Source organism: Protopterus annectens, chromosome 16.part0, assembly GCF_019279795.1.
Source record: "Protopterus annectens isolate FY-2018-M chromosome 16.part0, PAN1.0, whole genome shotgun sequence".
Taxonomy (NCBI): Eukaryota; Metazoa; Chordata; order Ceratodontiformes; family Protopteridae; genus Protopterus; species Protopterus annectens.
The window spans coordinates 70159873-70184975 of NC_056750.1; the positions used below are offsets into that span (position 1 = coordinate 70159873).

General features: G+C 43.2%; 1 protein-coding gene across 1 annotated transcript in view; it reads left to right on the forward strand.

Moving 5' to 3' along the window:
* The window catches only part of LOC122790731 (ubiquitin carboxyl-terminal hydrolase CYLD-like), an 855039-nt gene that overhangs the window by 611196 nt on the left and 218740 nt on the right, over positions 1 to 25103 (forward strand). Inside the window, exon 13 of the mRNA XM_044058312.1 lies at positions 7541 to 7649. Within this exon, the coding sequence (XP_043914247.1) occupies positions 7541 to 7649 (109 nt within the window). The remainder of the gene's footprint in view (positions 1 to 7540; positions 7650 to 25103) is intronic.

Sequence of the window (25103 nt, forward strand, 5' to 3'; positions counted from 1 at the left end):
GGACATGTTGCTGGAAGAAAACTCTGTGCCATGTTAATTAGACTCCAGGAAGTTTTTGCTGAAGGTATTTAATTGCTGTAGGAGACTTCTCTAAAGGCTGACCAGTTTTGAGTGCTGGCATATCTTTGCTGTCCTGCTTTAAGCAATATATATATCAGTAACCCAAAAATCATGTAAACGACTGCCTCTTTTAATTCTGTCCTGCTGAAGTTACATGCTGAGCACACAGTTACCTTCTGTAGTTTTTGTCATGCAGTCCATGTTTTAATGGTGACTTAATTTTTTTATTTTAAATTTTGATTTTTCTTAATTTACCATTTGCTTACTTGCCTTTTTAAAATTTGCTGTGGCTTAGCAGGGTTGTGTTCTAAGCCACATGAACTGAATGCAGAAAGACTACTGTAAGTCATGTACCAAATGCAGTCTAGGTCAGTGCATAGACTGCCTTACTAGGGAGTGCTGGAGGGTGTCTTAATTCTCACTGTCTGAAAGAAGATGTTAGTTTCTTCCTGTGTGCTGTGTGCAAAAAAACATTTAGGGAGTCAGGAGATTTTTATGGTGTTAAGCTTTTTAGCCAAGAGATTGTCCGGTATTTGAGAGTGTTGTCATCGAGTGTGGAGTGTGTTAAGTCAATGAGCCTGTATAGAGTCATTAAATTCTTTCTGCATCAGGCTTTGTGTCCTTGTTCTTAGGCTAATTGCTCTCACTGATTTTGTAATACTTTCTCCCCTAGGCTTCAAGGACCGAGGATGCCAGGTTCATTTTAACAAAGTGCATAGTGAAAAGTCCCTTGGATTCAGAGAGGTTATTGTTACCAAAGCTAATTAGCTAGTGTGGGTCTGCCAATTAGTGCACCTGCAACAATCTCCGATTCTGAAACAAAATAAATCTGAGGGAAAACCTCATCAGTAACTAATTTACCACGTCTCTCAAACTGAACACTATGCCTTCAAACCTGACCGTGTTAGAGTTCCTACTAACAGTCTTATGCAGCATCACTGTAACATAGGCAATTCCCAATGTGTATGCTTACACAGACACATGCATATGCACACGTACACACCAGTGCATCTACAAACGAGTTTCTGAAGTTACCCCCACACACACACACCAAAGCATCTACAAAAAACTTCTAAAGGTGCACAAACACTCATCCATGCAGCTGCATTCATGCAACTTGTAAGATCAGGTTTCTTTTAAATGTAGTTTTTTTAGACATAAATACCGTGTTATTTTTATATAAATCTAGAAATTCAGCCATATTAAAGCAGGCCTATGTCTTCATCTTATATTTTCAGTGAATGCATTTTTAGTAGAAAGGAATGTTTCAGTAAAGGATACAAAGGAATAACCTTCAGTCAAGAACCCTGATAAAGAATAAAATGTCCTAACAGAATTTGTAGCACATTGAGTGCAAACTTTTTATTTAGATAGTATGAGGCTTGGAAGCCAAGGTTAAAGAAGCGTGTAGAACTTGTAGGAATTTACAGGGTTTCGATAGTATTAGGAGGGAGACAAAGTCAGTGAAAATTTTAAGACTGTTAATCAAATAAAGCTGTTGCATTGCAGTCCACAGAAGTTCAGTACAGAGACACTAGAGTGAATTCCAAAATCAAGTCAAATGTCTGGCAATCCAGAATATTAATTATGCCATTCAGGAGGAAAGGAATAATTCTGAGAACAGAATTTACAGATAATATGAGTGTAGAAGCTACAGCCATTATAATTCCATTTCATTTTAAAAGCACTGTTATTTTACATGTATTTGGTTCGGATATTGCTGACATTTACTCCCCACTGTATGCTGCTACCGCCGTCATATCCTTGGTTCCCTATTAGAAGACTGAATGCGCATTCTTTCGAATGCGTCTTGGTCAAATTCAAAAGCCTGAAACGGCAAAATATCAAAGTGGCTCTTAAGCGAATTCTTTCCCTGGGAAAGACTTTGCTTGGTCTCTTCGTTACTTTGCCATTTTTTGGGACTGTAGTGCGGTCTCGGAGTTGGTATATTTAAGTAGGGGGGGGGTGCAGCCCCCCCCCACTTAATCTAATGTTTAAAGTGTTTTATTTATTTATTTATTTATTTTTGTTGATGTTCTGACAGTTCGAAATTGTAAGCTTTCGCTTACATTGGGTTGATTAATCACCATTCGCTTTTTTAAGCATTCAGTGATGTAATATAGACCCGCAGACTTTTATTCTGAAAGGTGCCAGAAGGTTTGGCATGTAAAGGAGAGACAGAGACCGAGATATTTGGCACTTGTTCAGCACAGATCTGGGTAACTAAAAGATAAAGACATTTATTCCAGTCATTCCGGCTTCATTACAGTATCTTACATTTTCATACAGTTCCTTCAAATCTTACACAACTACAGACATGCATGTAGGCAGGCGACACACACACACACACACACACACACACACACACACACACACACACACACACACACTTGTAGTTACAGTTCGAGCTGTGGCCATTCCATATTCGTGAATAGGTGCCTCAACTTCAAATGACAGCGCATACGTTTTCCACCTCATAAAAAATAAATAAATAAATAGTTCAGTAGAGTGATGCAGAGAATTTGAAAAACACGGATACCGAAACTGTAACCAGTCACAATAAGTTTATTGCTCAGATAAGAACAACTAAGCGCTTTCTCCAAGGTAAAAAAAACATAGGCTTCCTCAGAGTTGTTCCTAAATTAATCTCTCCACTTTAAATACTGTTACAAAAATCCATCAACCAATGACACGTTAATATCTATCACCAACATTTAAAAACACACTATCATATTTTTCTAAACTTTTTTTTAAAAAAGGCAATTAATGTACGTAATACTTAAAAACAACATATCAAGTTAATCTTTCAAAAAGTACATTCACATATCCATTGTTTAACCCACATTAAAAATTAGAAATTTGTTACTACCTTTTAGGACACATTGTTATGTTTGATTTTCTGGAATGGCTTTATTGAAATAAAATCATTTAAACCTGGAGAGATTGTAGCATTAGTCCATAATTGCCACACGGACTCACGGGATTCCAATACTGATTCCCTGTCACCCCCACATGAATTTTCCACCACTCTATCGATGATGAAAAATATAAATTTGTTGAAATTTACACACCTGCCAGAATGGATGCAAAGGGCATTGTGAGGGTCTTTGTTCTTGATCGCCCCCCACATGTTCACTAATCCTGTCCCTTAATCGCCGGGAAGTCTTCCCTATGTAAAAACCCAGACAAGAAAGACAAGTTGCCACGTACACCACCCTCTTGGTATTGCACTTACACCTCCCTGGACATTTCACAGAAACACCATAACCACTAATAACATATGGCCCATTATTGATGTATTTGCAATTTTTGCAACTTCCACATTTATTCATGTTGGAATTGTATCTGTCATAATCAGTTTGTCTCTTCAAGATGTTTTTTATGTTCTTACCCCTACTATGAGCTATTTGGGGTTTCACACCTACTAATGAAATAGTATCAGCTTTCAAAAATAAGTTCCAACTTCTGTTCAAAATACTAATTATTTCCGACGTCCTTTCCCCAAACTCCAAAACCATAGCATTTGATTTAACACTTTCCCTTTTTCTAACCTGAAAATCATCCCCCAATAATAAAATTGGTGCAAAACTTGTTTTTCTTTTGTTTACCACTTCTTTTTTTATATTAGTCAATAATTTAAGGGGATAACCCTTATCCAAAAACGTCCCTATCAAGTTGAACATTTCATTCCTCAAAACCTCATCTTCACTCGTCAACCTCGACACTCTGGCCATCTGACCATTTACCACACTACGTTTCTGAAACTTTGGGTGATTACTAGTAAAGTGCAATAAAGTATTAGAATAGGATTCTTTCCTATAAATTGCACTTTCCAAAATTCCATCTTCCAAAAATAATTTGATGTCCAAATAGTTAATACTTTTGTTATCCCATTTATAGGCGAACTTCAGGAAGTCTGTTGTACCATTAAGGTATTCAACAAAGTCATACGCTTCCTTCTTGTCCCCCTTCCACAAAATAAGTATATCGTCCAGAAACCTATTGTAGGACAGAATTTGGTCACTATACTGTGAACCAAATATAAGTTCTTTTCCCCAATCATGTGAAACAAGGTTGGCAAAAATGGGGGCACACTTAGCTCCCATCGTCACTCCTGCAAACTGATGAAACAATTCTCCCTCAAACATGAGAAAATTGTTCTTTAATACCAAATCCATAAATTCTGCCACAACTTCAACTGTTCCTTCATCCATATCGGAAAGATCTGAAATACTGTTTCTGAACATTTCCATACCAATACTATGTGGGATAACTGAAAAGAAATTGATTACATCAATTGTCAAAAAACTAAATGGACACAAATCAATATTCCGAAACTTGGACAACCGTTGTACGCAATGCCAAGAGTCCCTCATGATATGCTGCACCCCTCAGTTAACTTACCAACCTTGTTATCTATCCAGACGGCTAGGGGTTCAGTCTTGGACCCCCAAGCCACCACTATAGGTCTAAAAGGAGGGTTGACAACAGATTTGTTTGTCTTCGGTATCCCAACAATGTTCAGGATAACTGGTTGCGGGACTGTTAAATTCTTTATCTTTCACCCCTATTCTTCCTTCAAGTGCTTCCTGCTCCAAAACAATGTCCATGCAAACCTAGGCCCTGTTCACCTCGTTTCTAGATGCCCTTTGATATGTGGATTCATCATTTAAATGATTTTCAGTTCGGGGCTGTAATCTATATATTTCGTAATTACAGCCCCTCCCCTTTGTCCGGGGTCACAATTCTCTAATTCCTGCCCCCACAAGTGTTTGTAATATGTGATTCTCTTCTTCAGACAAGTTGGGACCAAATGCGTTTTTTTGTGTAGCTAAATGTCTAATTTCTTTTTCACAGTAATTCTCAAATAGACATATTTCAAAATTACCCGGGGGAATAAACATACTGCTACGAGTAAGTGTTTGCCCTACCTGACCCCCACATCCATCTTGAAAATACACCTTGTGGTTCAGCTGTCTCGTAAATAATCTCAAATTTAAGAGGGTCCTTGAATTTTTAACAGTCCCGCAACCAGTTATCCTGAACATTTTTGAGAAACCAAAGACGAACAAATCTGTTGTCAACCCCCTTTTAGACCTATAGTGGTGGCTTGGGGGTCCAAGACTGAACCCCTAGCTGCCTGGATAGATAACAAGGTTGGTAAGTTAACTGAGGGGGTGCAGTATATCATGAGGGACTCTTGGCATTGCGTGCAACGGTTGTCCAAGTTTCAGAATATTAATTCGTGTCCATTTAGTTTTTTGACAATTGATGTAATCAATTTCTTTTCAGTTATCCCACATAGTATTGGTATGGAAATGTTCAGAAACAGTATTTCAGATCTTTCTGATATGGATGAAGGAACAGTTGAAGTTGTGGCAGAATTTATGGATTTGGTATTAAAGAACAATTTTCTCATGTTTGAGGGAGAATTGTTTCATCAGGTTGCAGGAGTGATAATGGGAGCTAAGTGTGCCCCCATCTTTGCCCACCTTGTTTTACATGATTGGGAAAAATAATTTATATTTGGTTCACAGTATAGTGAACAAATTCTATCCTACAATAGGTTTCTGGATGATATACTTATTTTGTGGAAGGGGGACAAGAAGGAAGCGTATGATTTTGTTGAATACCTTAATAGTACAACAGACTTCCTGAAGTTCACCTGTAAATGGAATAACAAAAGTATTAACTATTTGGACATCAAATTATTTTGGGAAGATGGAATTTTGGAAAGTGCAATTTATAGGAAAGAATCCTATTCTAATACTTTATTGCACTTTACTAGTAATCACCCAACGTTTCAGAAACGTGTGGTAAATGGTCAGATGGTCAGAGTGTCGAGGTTGACGAGTGAAGATGAGGTTTTCAGGAATGAAATGTACAACTTGATAGGGACGTTTTTGGATAGGGGTTACCCCCTTAAATTATTGACTAATATAAAAAAAGAAGTGGTAAACAAAAGAAAAACAAGTTTTGCACCAATTTTATTATTGGGGGATGATTTTCAGGTTAGAAAAAGGGAAAGTGTTAAATCAAATGTTATGGATTTGGAGTTTGGGGAAAGGACGTCAGAAATAACTAGTATTTTGAACAGAAGTTGGAACTTATTTTTGGAAGCTGATACTATTTCTTTAGTAGGTGTGAAACCCCAAATAGCTCATAGTAGGGGTAAAAACATAAAAAAACATCTTGGAGAGACAAATTGATTATGATAGATACAATTCCAATATGAATAAATGTGGAAGTTGCAAAAATTGCAAATGGGCCATATGTTGTCATTAGTGGTTATGGTGTTTCTGTGAAATGTCCAGGGAGGTGTAATTGCAATACCAAGATGGTGGTGTACGTGGCAACTTGCCTTTCTTGTCCGGGATTTTACAAAGGGAAGACTTCCCGGCGATTAAGGGACAGGATTAGTGAACATGTGAGGGCGATGAAGAACAAAGACCCTCACAATGCCCTTTACACGGCAGGTGTGTAAATTTCAACAAATTTATATTTTTCATCATCGGTAGAGTGGTGGAAAATTCACGTGGGGGTGACTGGGAATCAGTATTGGAATCCCGTGAGTCCGTAATGCTACAATCCCTCCAGGTTTAAATGATTTTATTTCAATAAATCCATTCCTGAAAATCAAACATAACAATGTGTGTCCTAAAAGGTAGTAACTAATTTCTAATTTTTAATGTGGGGTTAAACAATGGATATGTGAATGTACTTTTTCAAAGATTAACTTGATATGTTGTTTTTAACTATTGTGTACATTAATTGCCTCTTTTAAAAAATTTTTAGAAAAATATGTTAGTGTGTTTTTAAATGTTGGTGATCTAACTTGTCATTGGTTGATGGATTTTTGTAACGGTATTTAAAGTGGAGAGATTAATTGTAGGAACAACTCTGAGGACACCTATGGTTTTTTACCTTGGCGAAAGTGCTTAGTTCTTGTCTGAGCAATAAACTTATTGTGACTGGTTAAGGTTTCGGTATCCGTGTTTTTCACGTTGTGTTTCTTTGGAGTCACTGAACTGAGTTTGATGCAGAGAATTGCTCTCCCTCATTATTCCGGTGCCAGAGCTATGTTTGGAGTAATAAGACATGACCAGTTAGCATTATACTCCACTTGACTGCTGCATCTACAAGCGGTTTCACCAGCAAGACTACGGTTTATGCTACATCTAGTGTGCATATAACATTGTAGCAGGGGAGCAGTCTCTAAACTACTCTGACGTATCATTTTGGACAAACCGTCCCAGTAAAAACTTCTGCTTTGCTGTTAGCCATTCTAAAATCCCGGGAATGTCTTTGGACCAAGCCACCCATGTACTTATCAGATAAATAAAATAAGTAAATGCTCTCTTCAGTCCACTGGCAGTGAGTCATTTGTCATGCTTTGAACAGTTGCCAATTATTTGCAACTTTCCCATGAGGTAGGCATTGACATTCATGCTCATGCCTTTTTTTTGTTTTGTTTTCACAGGCACCGTCATGTCTTATCATTCAGATGCCACGAAATGGGAAGTCTTTCAAGATGTTCAACACAATTGTACCTACCCTAATTCTTGACATCACAGACCTCCTGGAAGATGGTAAGTTTGCCTTTTTGTGTGCTTTTTTGTTTATGTATTTGGGGATGGCAGTTTTATCTGACACTGTGCAGCATATTGTCAGATTTGCAGTTGCAGGTATTGTAAATTAAGTAGTCTTTCTTTTTACACATGGTGAACTGGAGATACTGGATTTTTTCCCAGCACCTTATAACACTGCCAGGAACATTTGACAGTGGTTTAAAAACAGCAAAGGGAAATCAAATGCAGACGCTCAGAATATTGCAAGTAACTACAGAGGCAGTTACATTATTTGTGAATATTCCACTCTTGTATTTAACACTTTTCTCTTGACATGAATTTGGTCCTTTTTATTTATTAAATATTTAGAAAGTCTACTACCAAGTCCGTCTGTTACACTTTTATTTTATCCATAATTTATTCACGGTTTTCTGTCCTTACTGCTGTCTCTGCTGGCTTTCTGAAATTGTCTCAGCTGCAAATCCTGAAAGTCAGATGTATGTTCTTTGGGCTAGGGGGTGGGGAAGAGGTTAGTATAATTGGGCAGTCGACAGTTGTGAGGTAATGCACAACTGGCAGTGTGTACTTTCACTGGCCAAAGGTACTACAAGGGAAAATTTCCCCACTTGCCCAAAGGTGCAGGATCATCAGAACTGTTTATATTAATTGGGGATGCACAGGGTACTTTGCCTATCTTAAAATAACCATTATTATTTTTTTTAATTTATAAGAGTGAGAGAGTGCTATTTCATTGATGTGAGTATCATTTAGTGGTATGCCCTGATACTGAGATGGAAATTTGGAAACATTTTTGTTTGAACTGAGATGTCATATTTTTGTTTTAATGGATCCTGAAATTTTAGTTATTGCTTTTGGTTAATTTTAAGTATTAAGTTTTTTTTTTTCTTTACTAGAGCATTGCATGATCTGTACTGATATTTTTTTTGCACTGCAGTGATTCTTATGAGGTACGGGGACACATTTCATTGCCCTGATGTTTGCTTATTCTCCATGGTTGTGCAGTGATGTTCTTCACGTTTCACTGTTGCAGTCATCACACTTGGGTTGTCTGCTTGCAGGTAGCCCTCAGCTGGCCTGAATACCAGAAACTTGGTATTTCTGCACCAGTTGCTGTCGCTTCAGGACTGACATCAGGTAGTCAGGGGTATAAAAACAGGCAGCCGACACCATTACATCAGTCTTTCTTGCCGAGGTGCCCAAAGCAGAAGCAGTTTACACGAGTGCCGGTCGGCTTCTACCTGAGTTTTTCATATACGAATTGAGTCATCCTGGAGTCTTCTAAAGCAAAGTACCCTGTTGGGGATCCTTTTTTCTTGCTCTAACCAATGTCATAAAAAGTTAACAATTGCCTCGCCTGTGGAAAGTAAATACCACACCAAGATTTCCATTCTTACTGCGTCACCTGTTTAGGCCCAGACCACGACGTACCTTGCTGACAGTTTTGTGCTTTGTTCAATGCCCAAACTATTCATTGTCAGGCCCTTATTGTAGCTAAATACTTTCGTTCTTGATCTCTGTATTCCAAAATGGCTTCGGTAAGCCATCCGTCTACCGATCTTCTGACAAAACATAAGGACAAAGACAGAGACAGACGGCACAGGTCCAAAACTGCCAACGACGCTTCCATTAAGCTAGTCACCAGTTTGCCGGTACTCAGTGAGGTGCTTTTGCAGCCCCTGATGCCCGCATCAATTGATTCGCAGGCTGCTACTGAGACCCGTTCCGAGTCCAGTATGCCATGAAACTCTGTTTTGACTATGGAACCTGCAGATGTCTCTACCTTGGATGGGGCCGGAGCTGCTGTGCAGGCACAGGCTTCCGAGGAATTTCTTTGCATTACCGATATTCGACACAAATAAACGGCTTCTTTCATGTTGTCAGATGTTCTTCATCTCACATTGCTGCAGTCCTTACATATGGGTAGTCCGCTGTCCTCGGTCGGCCCGAATACCAAAGTATTAGGCTGACGTCGGTCAAGGCGCTTAAAACTGACATCAGGACGTCAGGGTACAAAAGCGCATGACCGACGTCATATCCTCAGTCTTTTTTGCCGCATGGTCCGATGCAGAAGCAGCGTTGCAAGTGCCGTTCGGCGTTCTGAAATTTTTCGAGTTCGGAGTTTCAGACCGAATCCAAGTTGGCTAAGTACCCCGTTGGGGAATATTTTGTTTTTTTCTTGCCTCAGTGTATTACCAGATGTCAGAAAAAGTGAATAATTGTATTTCTTGTGGGAAACAGATACCGCATAGGGATTATCATTCTTTGTGCATTCCTTGTTTGGGGCCTGAGCACGACGTAGTCGGGTGTCGCTTGTGCTAGGTTTAATAAGCGCACTATTAAGCGAAGGTTAGATTGTGCTAGGCTGGTCTTGAGCGGTGCAATTATAATATGCCGTCGGATACTCCGGCCGCTAAGAAGCGCAAAGACAAAGCGGTTAAACCCAGGCAAGATGAGTCGTCCGTTCCGGACGCCGGTTCTTTAGAGGCTTCAGTGGAGCCGGTGGTTCCGATGGAGGCTTCTCTGGAGTCTCAGGGGGAGACTTTAATTTTGCAGGATGTGGCCTCTCAAGAGGCAGGTCAGGCTGAAGGGGCTTCTCAGGTTTCTGTACTCCCCTCCCTTCCCAGGGTGGTTAGACCCTCTCCTTCTGTTTCCAAGGCTTCTTCCAGAGGCAGGCCAGGTTTGGCTTCTGTTGGTGTCAGTCCTAGTTCAGCAGGGTCTGTGCCTAAGAAGCACATGCTTAAAATGGTAGAAGATTTGATTACTCTGATTAGAGGTTCTTTGCCCCCTCCTGATAAGAGGCCTAGGGTGGAGCCAGAGTTGGAAAGTTTTGAACAGGCTTCGGATGTTTCAGAGTCTTCGGCTGAGGACTTGCAGGAGTACACTCCTTATTCTGATTCTGATGCAGAAGATTCCACTCCTTCTGCTTCTCCTCCAGAGGATTTTTCTTTTTCAGAGACACTTCATTCTATGAGGGAACATTTTAAGTGGGAAGGTCAGGACTTCTCTGATTCACGGAAAAGGCTTAGGGAATTTTTGTTTTACCTCAACATAGGCCCTTAGCTATACCCCTGTTCTGGATGTTGTGCAAGATGTATTTTCAGAGGCTTCACTTAATCCTGATTCTCTGCCTCCTGCGCCTATTAAACCGGATAGGTATTACAGGGTGCCTGAGGCTCATAAATATCTCTATAAGAGTCCTAGGGTGGACCCAGAAACTATTAGTCAGGGACCTAAGGGTGTCAGGGCCTCTGTTGTAAAGAATCCGGTTCCTGTAGATAAAGAGGCCAGAGCTTTGGATAGATGGGGAAAGAAGGTCTATACATCTTCTACCTTAGCAATGAGGGCTTTGAATTGCCAGTTTCATATGTTGAAATATCAAAATTTTCTTCTTTCGCAATTGAAATCTAAGGTGGATGCTCTGGCAGAAGGCATTGAGTGTAAAGAATTACAAGATTTGGTGCTTGTCTCTGAACAGGTGGGTAAGCATTCTTTACAGTGTGGTTTTGATGCTTTGCAGGCCTCTTCTAGGGTGGCTGCCACTGGTTCAGTTCTTCGCAGGCACGCCTGGCTTAAGGATCAGAATTTATCTGACCATGTTAAGACAAGGATTTCGGATGCTCCTTTGCAGTCTGAAGTGTTGTTTGGCCCACCTGTGGAGTCAGTCTTGAAGAAAATGGAAGATAAGGCTAAGTCTATGCAGACTGTTAAAGATTTTTTGCAAGTTCAGCCTCCGAAGTTTAGTAGAAATTGGCCTGCTAAGGGGTGGACGTATCCTTCTTCTGATTCTCAGTCTAGGGGTAGATCTAGACGTGGTAGGGGCAGAGCTCAGAGTTCCTTCAGACCTAGAACATGGAGTTCACCTGCACAATCTTCGAGTGAGGGCAGGGGCCAGTCCTTTCGTAAACAGGCCCAATGACCTACTTTTTCAGCTGCCAGATCCTTCTTGCCTGGCAGCACCTTTGGGAGGACGGTTGGCACTCTTCAAGGAAAATTGGATTTTAATTACCCAGGACAAATGGGTATTGGATATCATACACCAAGGTTACAAGTTTTATTTCCATACCTTGCCTCCTTTCAAAGGCATGCCAGACGTTCCTCCTCAGCAAAGACTAGAGGCTCACAAACAGATTTCTCTACTACTTCAAATAGGAGCTATACAACCGGTCCCTCTGCCAGAAGTGGGCCTAGGATTTTATTCTCGCCTGTTTCTAGTACCAAAGAAAGGGAACACGTGGAGACCAATTTTGGATTTATCTATCCTCAACACATATCTGGACATTCCCAAGTTCAAAATGTTGACGTTACAACAGCTTTTACCTCTGCTGGGCAAAGATCACTGGATGGTGACTCTGGATCTCAAGGAGGCTTACCTTCATGTTCCTGTCAGGCCCAGTTGCAGGAAGTATCTGCGTTTTCGGGCTGGGACTTTTCATTATCAGTTCTCTGCATTGCCCTTTGGCTTATCTACTGCACCCAGGGTGTTAACGAAGGTTCTGGCTCCAGTGGTAGCTTTCTTCAGGCTAAGAGGAATACAAATCTATCCTTATTTGGACGATTGCCTGATTCTGGCTCAAGGAAAGGACGAACTTCTTCATCATTTACAGTATGTGATGGCAGTGTTAAGATGCCTAGGGTATTCTGTGAACGAAATAAAGTCCAGTCTGGTACCCTCTCAGGACATGTGCTTTCTGGGTGTGAGACTGAATACAGCATCCCAGATGGCCTTTTTGACCCCGGACAAACAAAAGAATCTTTCTCTTTATTTCCATCAATTGTCTCGTCAGTCCAGGCTGACTGCAAGGACAGTCCTTCAAGCCTTGGGGTTCATGGCATCTTGTATTCTGGTACTTCCCAATGCCAAACTGCATATGAGGAAGCTACAATGGTATCTCAAACATGTATGGACGCAACACTGCCAAGATATGGACACTGTCATTCAGATAATACCTTGCATTCAAAAGGAATTTTTGTGGTGGGCTCAGGAATGTCACCTAAACAAGGGACTCTCTGTGACCCGACCAGAGGCGAGTCAGATTCTAACGACAGATGCCTCAGACAAAGCTTGGGGAGCTCATCTAAATGGAAACTGGGTACAAGACACGTGGCCTGCCAGACTTCAACATTTACATATCAACTTGAAGGAGATGTTAGCAGTCCAATTTGCATTGATAGCTTTCAAGGATTTACTTCTTCCAGGGCAGGTGTTGATTCAAACAGACAACACAACTGTCATGTGGTACATCAACAAGCAAGGGGACACATTCATACCCTCTATGCAGACAAGCAATGATTTTGTGGGAGACTGCTCTCAGTTTACAGCTAAATCTTCAGGCAAGGTTTCTGCCAGGAACACAAAACTCCTTAGCAGATGTGTTGAGCAGACAAATTATGGATCCCCACGAGTGGAAATTGGATCCTCATGTATTTCAAAAATTGACAGTGTTATGGGGAACTCCAGACATAGATCTGTTCGCTTCTCCACTAAATTACCAGTTGCCAAAGTTTTGCACAAAAAGGTTTCATCCCACAGCTTGGAAAGTGGATGCTCTCTCATTCAATTGGAGCAGCCTTTCCACCACTGCCTCTCCTCCCGCCTCCATGGCCTTTGCCTTGATTCCACACCTGCTATCTCAGGAGAACAGTCATTTACTCAATGTCAAACTTCACTCTCTGCATCTGACAGCCTGGCATATTCTGTTTTAAACCCTGGAGGGTCTCAGCTTCCACAACAAGTTTTGAATGTTATTTTGGAGGCCAGAAGGCCTAGTACAAGGAAAGTTTACGCAGATAAATGGAGGAGATTTTTAATTTGGAGTACAGCAAAGGACTTTGATGTTTCTAAACCTAATTTAAGTGTTGCTCTTCAATACCTTACTGAGTTATTGGACAAAGGTTTGTCCTTCTCCTCTATAAAGGTTCATGCTGCAGCAATTTCTGCTCACTATGACTGTGACCCACCATTATTTTCTCATCCTTTGTTTAAGCAATTCCTTAGAGGGGCAAAGAATATAAGACCCCACGTGAGCTCCTACTCCTGCTTGGGATCTCAATTTTGTGTTGGAGAAACTCACTCTACAACCTTTTGAGCCTGCAGCTACTGCCGAGTTGAAATATTTATCATGGAAGACTGCTTTTTTGTTGGCCATTACCTCTGCGAGAAGGGTTTCTGAATTACAGGCCCTTATGGTGGTTGAGCCTTTCTTAATCTTCCACAAGGATAGGGTGTCTTTGCGTACTAACCCTTCCTTTATGCCTAAAGTGGTTTCTAGTGTGGCTTTAAACCAAACTATTCATTTGCCTACTTTTTATGCAAACCCCCAAAATAAAGGGGAGAAGATTTTGCACACTTTGGATATACACAGACAGTTGCGATATTATTTGAGCAGAACTAAAGGGTTCAGGCAGTCTCAGCAGTTGTTTGTTTCATTTGCTTTGGGTTCTCAGGGCAAACCTGTTTCAAAGCAAACTATTTCTAAGTGGATTGGTTTTTGTATTGCTTTCTGTTATTCCCATCATGGTAAGGAGATTCCAGCTGGGATTAGGCCTCATTCCACTAGGGCTACTGCCACTTCTACAGCTTTTTTAAGGGGGGTGGCCACTAAAGATATTTTGGAGGCAGCTACTTGGAGTTCAGTGCATACTTTCTCTAAGCATTACCACCTTCCACTTTACTCTAAATCTAGGGCTGGATTTGCCACTGCAATTTTACAGGGCATTTTGGCAGCTCCTAATGCTTTATAGTTTTGCCATCCTCCCTTTCCTCTGCTTTGGGATTCTACCCATATGTAAGGACTGCAGCAATGTGAGATGAAGAACATAGTACAGTTTTGTACCTACCATAAATGTAGATGTTCAAGATCCACATTGCTGCAGTCCAATTTACTCCCTCCTTCCCCTCTGTAGTTAGAGGTGGTTGTGTGGTTTGGGTTGTAAATATTGTAAATATGGTTAGTGCATGGGTGGTTGGTTGTTCTTTGCTGTTTTTTGGCTTTGGCCTTTCTTTTTAGGGCCTTCTGACATCTGGGGCAAGAAAAGACTGAGGATATGACGTCGGTCATGCGCTTTTGTACCCTGACGTCCTGATGTCAGTTTTAAGCGCCTTGACCGACGTCAGCCTAATACTTTGGTATTCAGGCCGACCGAGGACAGCGGACTACCCATATGTAAGGACTGCAGCAATGTGGATCTTCGAACATCTACATTTATGGTAGGTACAAAACTGTACTTTCTTTCTAAAACTACCAAGTTTCTAAGGCCAAGAGTACAAGCTACACTTTTTATTTATTTTATTTTTATTTTATTTATTTATTTATTTATCATTTGTTGACCGGGAAAGTCTGACTAGGTTCCACAGAGCCTGTTTTCAGCAGAGGCCCGGGGAGAAATGCTCCAGATGCATGTCTTTGGAATGTGGGAGGAAACCGGAGTACCCGGAGGAAACCCACGCGAACACAGGGAGAACATGCAAACTCCACACAGAAGGCACCCCAGCCGAGAATCGAACCGGAGAACCTCTTGCTGTGAGGTGACAATGTTAACCACTGTACCACTGCGCCTAAAAAAGCCAATGACCCAAGCTCAAGCGCCTGCTTCCATGCCACAATCTCAAATGCTTAAAATGGTAGAAGACCTGATCATGCTGATTAGGGGAAGCCAGCCTTCCCCTGCTAAGAGAAAAGGAGACCTGTCCCCAGCAGCTTTAACTGACCAAGCGTCCAACAACTATGAGGTTTCTGAATGTGAAGACATGCCTTTATCTGCATATGAGGATTCAGATGCAGAGGAATCCATTCCTTCTGCCTCCCCTCCTGAGGATTTTTCTTTTGGTGAAACCCTAATTACTCAGAGAGCATTTCCACTGGGATTACCAGGATTATTCTCAGTCCAAAAAGTGACTCAGAGAATTTTTAGATTTACCACAGCACAAACCATTAGCTATCCCTCCTTTTCTGGATGTTGTGGATAATGTCTTTATGGAATCCAGTTTAACTCCTGATACTTTACCCCTGCTCCTAGGAAACCAGACAGGTACTATAGAGTCCCTGACTCTCACAAATTTCTTTTCAAAAATCCTACTGCTGACCCAGAGGTCATCTCCCAAGGGCCTAAAGGAATTAAAGCAACTACAGCTAAGAATCCCACCCCTTCGAACAGGGATTCCCGAGCTTAGACAAATGGAGTAAAAAAGTGTACACCTCTGCAACTCTCACCATTAGAGCATTGAATTGCCAGTTCCACATGCTGAAATACCAGCAACATACTATGGAACTTATTAAACAAAAATTATCTACCTTCCTGACTGTGCAGAAAATAAAGAATTACAGGAGCTTATGCATTCTGCAAGCCAAGTCAGCAAGCATCTTGCAGGGCAGCATTCACAGGTTCTCTACTTGGAAGGCATGCTTGGGTTAAGGAGCAGACCTTGCCATGTCAAATCAAAATTAATGGACGCTCCTTTGTACAAAGACAATCTGTTTGGTACAAAAGCAGAAGAGATTTTAAAAAAGATGGAAGAAAAAAGATGGAAGAAAAGGCTAAGTCTATGCAGACAAAGATTTTTTGCAAGTATAACCTCCAAGATTCAGTAGGCATTGCCCCTCGAAACATTGGTCCTTTGTACAAAGACAATCTGTTTGGTACAAAAGCAGAAGTGATTTTAAAAAAGATGGAAGAAAAAAGATGGAAGAAAAGGCTAAGTCTATGCAGACAAAGATTTTTTGCAAGTATAACCTCCAAGATTCAGTAGGCATTGCCCCTCGAAACATTGGTCCTCGCCAGCCCATCTCAAACCAGACCCAGGGGAAACGGATCACCCAGATTACAGTCTCAGGGTATGCAGAAATTTAATCGATGGAGTACCTCCACTTCTAAAACAGGGAGTGCTAAGCCACCCCCTTACAGAAAGAATTCACAATGACTTCTCAGCTCCACTCTTCACCTCTGACCCATTGCTCGTGCCCCTAGAAGGAAAACTTGCTCAACATGCAAAATTCTGGACCTCTATAACCAACGACCGATGGATCCTCAACATAGTATCCCAGGGGGTACAAATTTTATTTCCACACACTGCCAACCACAAAAGGGTTCCCGGACATTCCTCCAAACCAGTGAGCAGAGGCACAAAACCAAGTTCAATCCCTGCTCTCCATAAGGGCAATTCAGCCTGTTCCTACAGAACAGATAGGCCAAGGTTTTTATTCCAGACTTTTCCTGGTTCCCAGAAGAGGGCACCTGCCACCCAATCGTAGATCTATCCATTCTAAACACCTTCCTGGTGGTACCAATATTCAAAATGCTCACCCTACAGCAGCTTCTCCCTATGCTGTCCAAAGATGCGTGGTTAGCCACCCTAGACCTAAAGGAAGCCTATCTGCACATCCCTGTCAGGGACTCACGCAGGACATATCTAAATTTCAGGGCAGAATCTATGCATTATCAGTTCTCTGCACTCCCCTTTGGCTTATCCACTGCTCCCAGAGTCTTCACAAAATGCCTGGCTCCAGCCATTGCCTATTGCAGACAGAGGAAGATTCAAATATACCCTTACATGGACGATTGCCTGATTCAAGCAGCCAGTCAGGAAAAGCTGTTGCAGCACCTGACATTTGTAAAGGACCTTCTAAACCTCCCTGGGGTACACTATCAACAAAAAGAAATCAAAACTAATTCCCAGTCAAAAGATTGTATCCCTGGGAGCAAGCTTGGAGACAGCACACCAGATGGCATTCCTTACTCCAGAAAAACAAGCCTATCTGACAGGCTACTTCACTCAAATGGCCACCAGAACCCAGTTATCCGCAAGGAAAATCCTGCAGGCTCTAGGGTTCATGGCCTCCTGCATTATATTAATTCCATATGCCAGACTGCATATGAGGAAACTTCAATGGTACTTAAAAAGTATTTGGCGCCACCATTCTCAGGACCTGGAAATGTCATACCTGTCATACCTTGTCTAAGGACCGAGTTTCTTTGGTGGGAAGCAACATGCAACCACAACAAGGGACTTTCGTTTACACAACCCCATGCCACCCAGACCCTAACCACAGACTCATCAGACTGTGCCTGGGGGGGGGGGGGCACATCTGGACAGCAGGTGCATTCAGGGACACTGGAGCCCGAACCAAATTCATCTGCACATCAACCAAGAAGAGATGCTAGCTGTTCAGCATGTTCTGACAGCTTTCAGATCCCTACTCTCACCAGGGCCCCTTCTAATAAATACCGACAACACCAAGGTGACGTGGTACATCAACAAGCAGGGGGAAACCCACTATGCAGGCTAGCCATAAACCTGTGGAACATGGCCTTGTCTATGCATATTCACCTGCAAGCTCAATTCCTGCCAGACAAACAAAACTCTCTGGCAGATGACTTAAGCAGAAATCTCCTAGATCCACATGAGTGGCATTTGGACCTCAACACCTTCAGCCTTCTAACCCAGAAATGGGGTACCTCGATGGTGGACCTATTTGCCTCCCCCTACAATCACCAGCTCAACAAATTCTGCACCAGGGCACCTCACAGCAAAGCCTGGAAAGTGGATGCACTGTCTTTCCAGTGGGTAAACCTCTCAATCTATGCATTTCCCCCTCTGCCTCTTCTTACAAGAGTACTACAAAAGATAAGACAGGAAAGACCAAGGGCAATCCTGATTTCCCCAGACTGGCCATGCCAACACTGATACCCACTACTGGGCAGTCTTGTCACCGGTGCCACCATGGCACCTACCCCAGACTCCAACCCTCCTCACTCAGCAGGAGGGACAGATCTTGCATCTGCAATTGCAAACTCTGAACCTTGCAGCCTGGCTTATTCCTTGAATTCACCTCCAGTGACCAGCCTAAGCAAGCAGGTGCTGGACGTCATTCGTGAAGCCAGAAGACCCAGTACTAGAAAATCCTATGCTGACAAGTGGAAAAGGTATTGTTCCTGGATTCACACTAAAGGAGCAGATACAGCACAGCCCTCCTTACCTCTCATTCTGGACTACCTAGCAGATCTACTCCACAGAGGTCTGTCCTCCTCCATTAAGATCCATGCCTCTGCCATCTCTGCTCATTACAGCACTGAGCCACCTCTCCTCTCACCCTCTCATCAAACAGTTCCTGAGAGGGGCTAACAACTTAAGGCCACCCAGAAGAGCGCCTACCTCAGCTTGGGACCTTAACTTTGTGTTGGAAAAGCTCACCCTGCCCCCCCCCCCTTTGAACTTGCAGCTTCAGCAGAGTTAAAATTCCTCTCTTGGAAAACAGCCTGCTTCTGGCCATCACTTCAGCTAGAAGAGTGTCAGAGCTACAAGCACTCATGGCTGTGGAACCCTTCATTACTTTTCATGCTGGCAGGGTCTCCCTCAGTACTAACCTAAAGTAGTGTCCAGTGTGGCTCTCAACCAATCTATCCATTTGCCCACCTTTTACCCTAATCCTCAGAATAAGGGGGAAAGGATCATGCACTCTTTAGATGTGCATAGACAGTTCAGATTCTACCTAGATAGGACTAAGCCCTTCAGAAAATCTGACCAGTTACTAGTCATATTTGCACCAGGGGCAGATGGCAAGGCCATATCCAAACAAACCGTCTCCAAATGGATAGCACACTGTATCCATTTCTGTTACAAACACCATGGGAAACCACCCCCTCTGGGGGTCAGAACGCATTCCACTAGGGCAACTTCAACCTGTACAGCATTCCTCAGAGGAGTCCCTACTAAGGACATTCTGGAAGATGCTACTTGGAGTTCTGTTTACACCTTCACCAAGCATTACCACCTGCCTATCTTTTCCAAATCCAGGGCAGGTTTTGCAACAGCAGTCACTACCCAGCGCCAATTCTTCTTGACTGCCTCCTCCCATTCTTCAGCTTTGGGAATCAACCCAAGTCTGATGACTGCAACAGTGAAACACTAAGGACATAGTACAGTTGTGTACACTTACCATAAATGTAGATGTTCGAGTGTATTCACTCTTGCAGTCCTGGTTTCCCACCCTCCAGCCCCCTTGTCTCTCTCTCTCTTTCCCCTCATCTAATTCTCTTACAGGACTATTGGTATTTACTTTTTACTGATGGTGTTTTTTCCACCATAACTTCACTCCCTATTTGGAGGCTCCTGACATTTGGAGCAAGAAAAACTGATGTAATGGCGTCAGCTGCCACTTTTTATACCCCTGATGACCTGACGTCAGTCCTGAAGCAATAGCAACCAACGCAGAAATACTAAGTCTCTGGTATTCGGGCCGACTAAGGGCTACCTGCAGGCAGATAGCCCAAATGTGATGACTGTAACAGTGAGTACACTCTAACATCTACATTTATGATAAGTGTACACAGCTGTACTATGCTTATGAGGTACAGGGACACATTTCATTGCCCTGATGTTTGTTCATTCTCCATGGTTGTGCAACCTTGGAGTCAGTACTTTAAGTAAGAAGGGGGATGTTGGGAGCCGCAGGAGAATGGGTCCCTGCAGTAAAAATGCTTGTTTTATTTTTATTTTTTGCATTTTCCACTTATGTTGTGCCGATATTCAGGTTTTGTAGTCTGTGGTTTCGATTACACTGATTTTGATTTAGGCACATGGGTCCATGTGATTTGTGTTTTGAAATATTTTATTTATTAAACTATAGCAGCTGCTTGTTACATTGTAGCAGGCAGTTTGCTACAGTTTAAATGGAAAAAAGAAGTTATGTCTTGCCATAACGTTCCGTCTGTGTTGTAGATCTTTATTCATTCATTACTGATAGGACTTCTGTTCCATCCTCGGAACCGACAAGGCCAAAAACTCTCAGCTAAGACCTACCCACAATGCCCTCTCATAGTCTCTTCAGATTGAGTTTGCCCGCCCTTGTATTATAGTGATGATAAAAGAGACAGTAGGGGCTCTGTCTGAGCAAATACCTTAACCAGGTGATCCTAAAGTCCACCAGGAGTCCAGGCAGGGGGAAGGAGGGTGGGAAGTAATGAATTAATAAAGATCTACAACACAGATGGGACGTTATGGTAAGACACAAATTCTTTATCTGATGTTGTAAATCTTAATTCATTCCTTACTGACAGGACCAAGTCCCCAGCTACTTGAGTCCTGGGTGGTCCTAAGGAAGGATATTCCTGAGCACCGTAGAGCCAAAAGATGCTCGTCCCCTGGAAGATGGGACGTTATGGTAAGACACAAATTCTTTATCTGATGTTGTAAATCTTAATTCATTCCTTACTGATAGGACCAAGTCCCCAGCTACTTGAGTCCTGGGTGGTCCTAAGGAAGGATATTCCTGAGCACCGTAGAACCAAAAGATGCTCGTCCCCTGGAGGCCAAATCCAGTTTGTAATGAGTGATAAAGGTATGAGGTCTTGCCCAAGTGGCTGCTGCGCAGATATCATCTATAGAGGCTCCGGAATGAAAAACCACAGAAGTAGCCATCGATCTAGTGGAATGAGCCTTTACTCTGGAAGGTAATGTTGTTTCTAAGCCAGGAGGATAGAGTCACTTTGGAGACAGGTTTACCCAATCTGGGTTCTACAAAGGCCGCAAACAATTGATGTGGTTTTCTGAAAGATTTATTTTTGTCCAAATAAAGATGAAGCTGCCTATGAACATCAAGGATATGCGAAACATACTCCCTTCTGTCTGAATGCTGACAGAAGAAAACCGGCAGGTCAGTAGATTAGTTATTTGAAAATGACCTCGGGCAAGAAAGATGGGTCAGTACATAGGGGGCACTGTACCCTGTGGAAATTCAGGTAAGGTCTCTTGACACTCAAGGCCTGCAACTCAGATATTCTTCTCGTTGAGGTAAGGGCTACTAGAAGTAGAGTCTTCCAAGACAAAAGTTTTATATCGCATGAATTAGAACGTTTGAAAGGAGGGCTTATTACTGACTGCAGTACCAAAGTCAAGTCCCAAGGCTCTAAGGGGGCTTGACAGGAGGTTTAACATGTAGTATTGCTTTCAAGAAACTTTTGCACAGACGGTGTGACATAATGGAAGAATTATCAAATCCATTGTGAAAATTTGCGATCGCTGCTAAATGTACAGTAATTGTCGATGCTGAAACTCCTGCACGTAATAGGGTAGTCTGGTATTGTAGGCTCGCCTGAATAGGCATAGAGAAAGGGTCTGTGTCCTGATCATTGGCCCATGTAGAGAACCTAGCCCACTTACTAGAATAAATTTTCCGGGTGGAAGGTTTGTGTAAAGCCAGAAGAATCTCGTGAACAGGGGATGAGATATCAGGTAGCCTGGCAATCATCGGAAGTGGAGTAACCAAACTGCGAACTTGAGGCTGTGGAGATTGGGGTGAATCAGTCCCTGAGGGTGAGATAGCAGACCTTGGGATTGATCCAGGATCCATGGGCTGTGAATCAGATGAGGTTATAGGAAAGGAAACCAGAATTGATGGGGCCAATAAGGGGCCATGAGGATCACTTTGCTTCTCAACCTTTGAGCTTTCTGAAGGAATTTTGGGATGAGGGGAAAGACATACAGCAGACCCAGGGGCCAATCGTGCTTTAGAGCATCCCTCATTGTCTCCCTCTGGGGGGGATCAGGGCAAAGTAGTTTCTGCATTTGTTGTTCAGAGGGGAAGCAAACAGGTCACAGCAAGGCCTGCCCCAATGACGGAAGATCTGATCCACTATTACAGGAATGAGGGACCACTTGTGAGGCATCAGGATTTTCCTGCTCCGAATGTCCGCAGTAAGGTTGGAACTCCTGTGATTGTGCATTACTATAAGAAAGTGGTTGGAAGTTATCACCCAGTGTCAAATTCTCATGGCTTCCCAACACAGGGGGTAAGACCTGGTTCCGCCTTGTTTGTTTATATACCAGACGACTGACATGTTGTCCGATTGAATTGCAATGGTCCCAGAATGGAGGGATGTATGAAACGCTTGCAACGCTAAGAGAACTGCCCTCAATTCCAGGACATTTATGTGCAAATTGGCCTCCATGGGGGACCAGGTGCCTTGGACTGCCTTTCCCTGGAAATGCCCCCCACCCTAGCAGGAAAGCATCCATGGTCACCATGGCCGTGGGCTAGGGAAGGCAGAATGGTCGACAACAAAGCATATCTTTCTTGCAAAGAGGTGTGAGGTGCTCCAAGTGGTCAAGAGGATGGGTTAAGATCGACCATTGTGATGAAAGGAGCCACTGTACTAGTCTTATGTACAGTCTCGCCAGTGGAGCTAAGGTAACAGTTGCTGCCATAGAGCCCAGAAGTTGAAGTACAAGGCATGCTGGTACAAAGTTTTGTGGGAGGAGTACTTGGACTTGGCTTCTTATTTTTGAGAGCCTGTGAGGAGGGAGGAAAGCTTGGCAGGATGTTGTGTCAAAGATCGCTCCAAAAAATTCCACTGTTTTTTTTGGGGGACATTTGAGATTTGTTGTTGTTGATCGTAATCCCCAAGTTAAGAGCAAGGCCTTGAGTGTAAGAGAGGCTGTGGATGAGAAGATTCCTGGTCGAGGCGGTAAGGAGCCAGTAATCTAGATAATGAAACGCCTGGAATCCTTGTAGTCGCAGATGAGCTACTACAACTGCCATACATTTGGTGAACACTCGGGACTGTCGAGAGACCGAATGGCACTACCCTGAAGTGGTAGTGATTGGCTCCCAGCCAGAAGCGGAGAAATCTTCGATGGTAATATGCATCCTGGAGATCTTTTGAGCACATCCAGTTGTCCTTCCCTATAAAGGGGAGGAAGGACTGTACTGTGACCATCCAGAATTTGGTCAATAGGCTGAGATCCAGGATTGGTCTCCAGTCCCCTGTCTTTTTTGGCACTAAAAAGAACCTTGAGTAAAAGCCGGATACTCTCTGGTCTGGTGGGACTGGGCTGGATGACTGTTTTTCTTAGCAGCTTTTAGATTTCTAAGGCTGCTACCTCCCTCTGATTGGGTGGAACATCTGGGATTCGTTTGACTGGTCTGGGAGTAAGATCGAATCGGATATGGTAGCCTCTGGATATTATTCTCTGCACCCATACATCGGTAGTAATAAGTTGCCAGGGTGGTAAGTGCAGAGAAAAATGATCCCTGACTGCTTCCAGAGGAAAGCAATTGGGCCGCTGCTCAGGAGTACTGGTAGGGTTGGCCAGAGAAGGAATCTCTAGGGCCCTGGTGACGCAGACCCCCTCTGCCCTGAAAATCACATTTTCCAGATGAGTTCCCCCCCTATGCCCCAGGGGGATTGCTCACCACAAGTGTCATGAAAAGATCCTTGGGACTTTTTGAACCACAATTTCCCTCCCCTCTGGTTCCTGGCATAGAATCTCTGGGGGGTGGGGGGGTGGAAAAACATATGCCCACAGCAGACAAGGTCTTTCCGTCTTTCTCACTTCTTGATAGTGTGTCTCGTACTTTGGGACCAAAGAGTGAAGATTCATTGACAGGCGCGTTGAAGGAAGATTTAAAGGGTCTGTGAAATCACACAAACACATCCAAGCATGCCTTCTCATGACGATGCCTGATTTGGCTGCTCGAGCTGCCCCCTCGGTGGTGTGAGATATCAATCGCATCAAGGAGTTAGTTAGATTCCAGGGTAGCTAGCTGTGAGGCAAAAGTGTCACGCACCTCATCAGGCAGTACCCCCACCAAAGAGGTACACATTTCAGAAATTGGGTCTCTTTGGAGGTGAGTGAAGTGTGCCAGATAGTTCAGCGACCAAATGGCAAAGGTCGCTGACGTGTAGGTCTGCTTTCCCAGTCTGTCCATGGCCCGAGACTCCCTGTTCAGGGGATGAACAGTGGGACTATCTTCTGCCAGTTCCCTCTTGGTGGCCACTGCCATGACCATGGAATCAACTACCAACAGCTTGCACCAATTGGGCTGGCCTTCAGGGGTGGATAAGATTTTGTCCGGCCTCCAGGGGACAGGTTCTATATTGTCTGGGGCCTTCCAGGCACGCTGCATGATTAGCTTTACAAGCTCATCTGCAGGTGGGGTCACCCAGGAAGTAGATGGCCGGGCACAGAAGGCCTGCAAGAACACCGATTCCTCTGAAGAAGGGTTAGAGGACTTCCAGTCTCCCCTCTGCTTGAGGATTTCAAGAATGTCTCCAAATGACACATTTTCTGGGGGAGACCATGGGGACCCTTCTCCCTCATCGCAATTGGTGTCCTCAGTGATAGATTCCTCAGGGGAATCAAGGTGCTTCCACTTGCACCATTTCTTCTGGGGTGGCTCACCAGTGGGATCTTCTGAGGAGCACTCCGGTGAAAGAGTTCCCTTCAAGGGAAGGTCTTGCGGCTCCCGTGTGTGGGATCCCAGAGTAGGGGGTTGGGACAGCTGCATGCTATAGGGGGGTTCTGGTGTCGATGCCATTGGTGCTGACTGCAAGCCTGTTGAGGCATGGACCCTCTCCATCACCTGGCAAGCAGGCCCACCCGAGGAGGGATGGTCCCCGGAACCGAGAAGGACATCCTCTGAACCGGGGTGACACCCAGCCCTGAGGAGCACGCCTCCA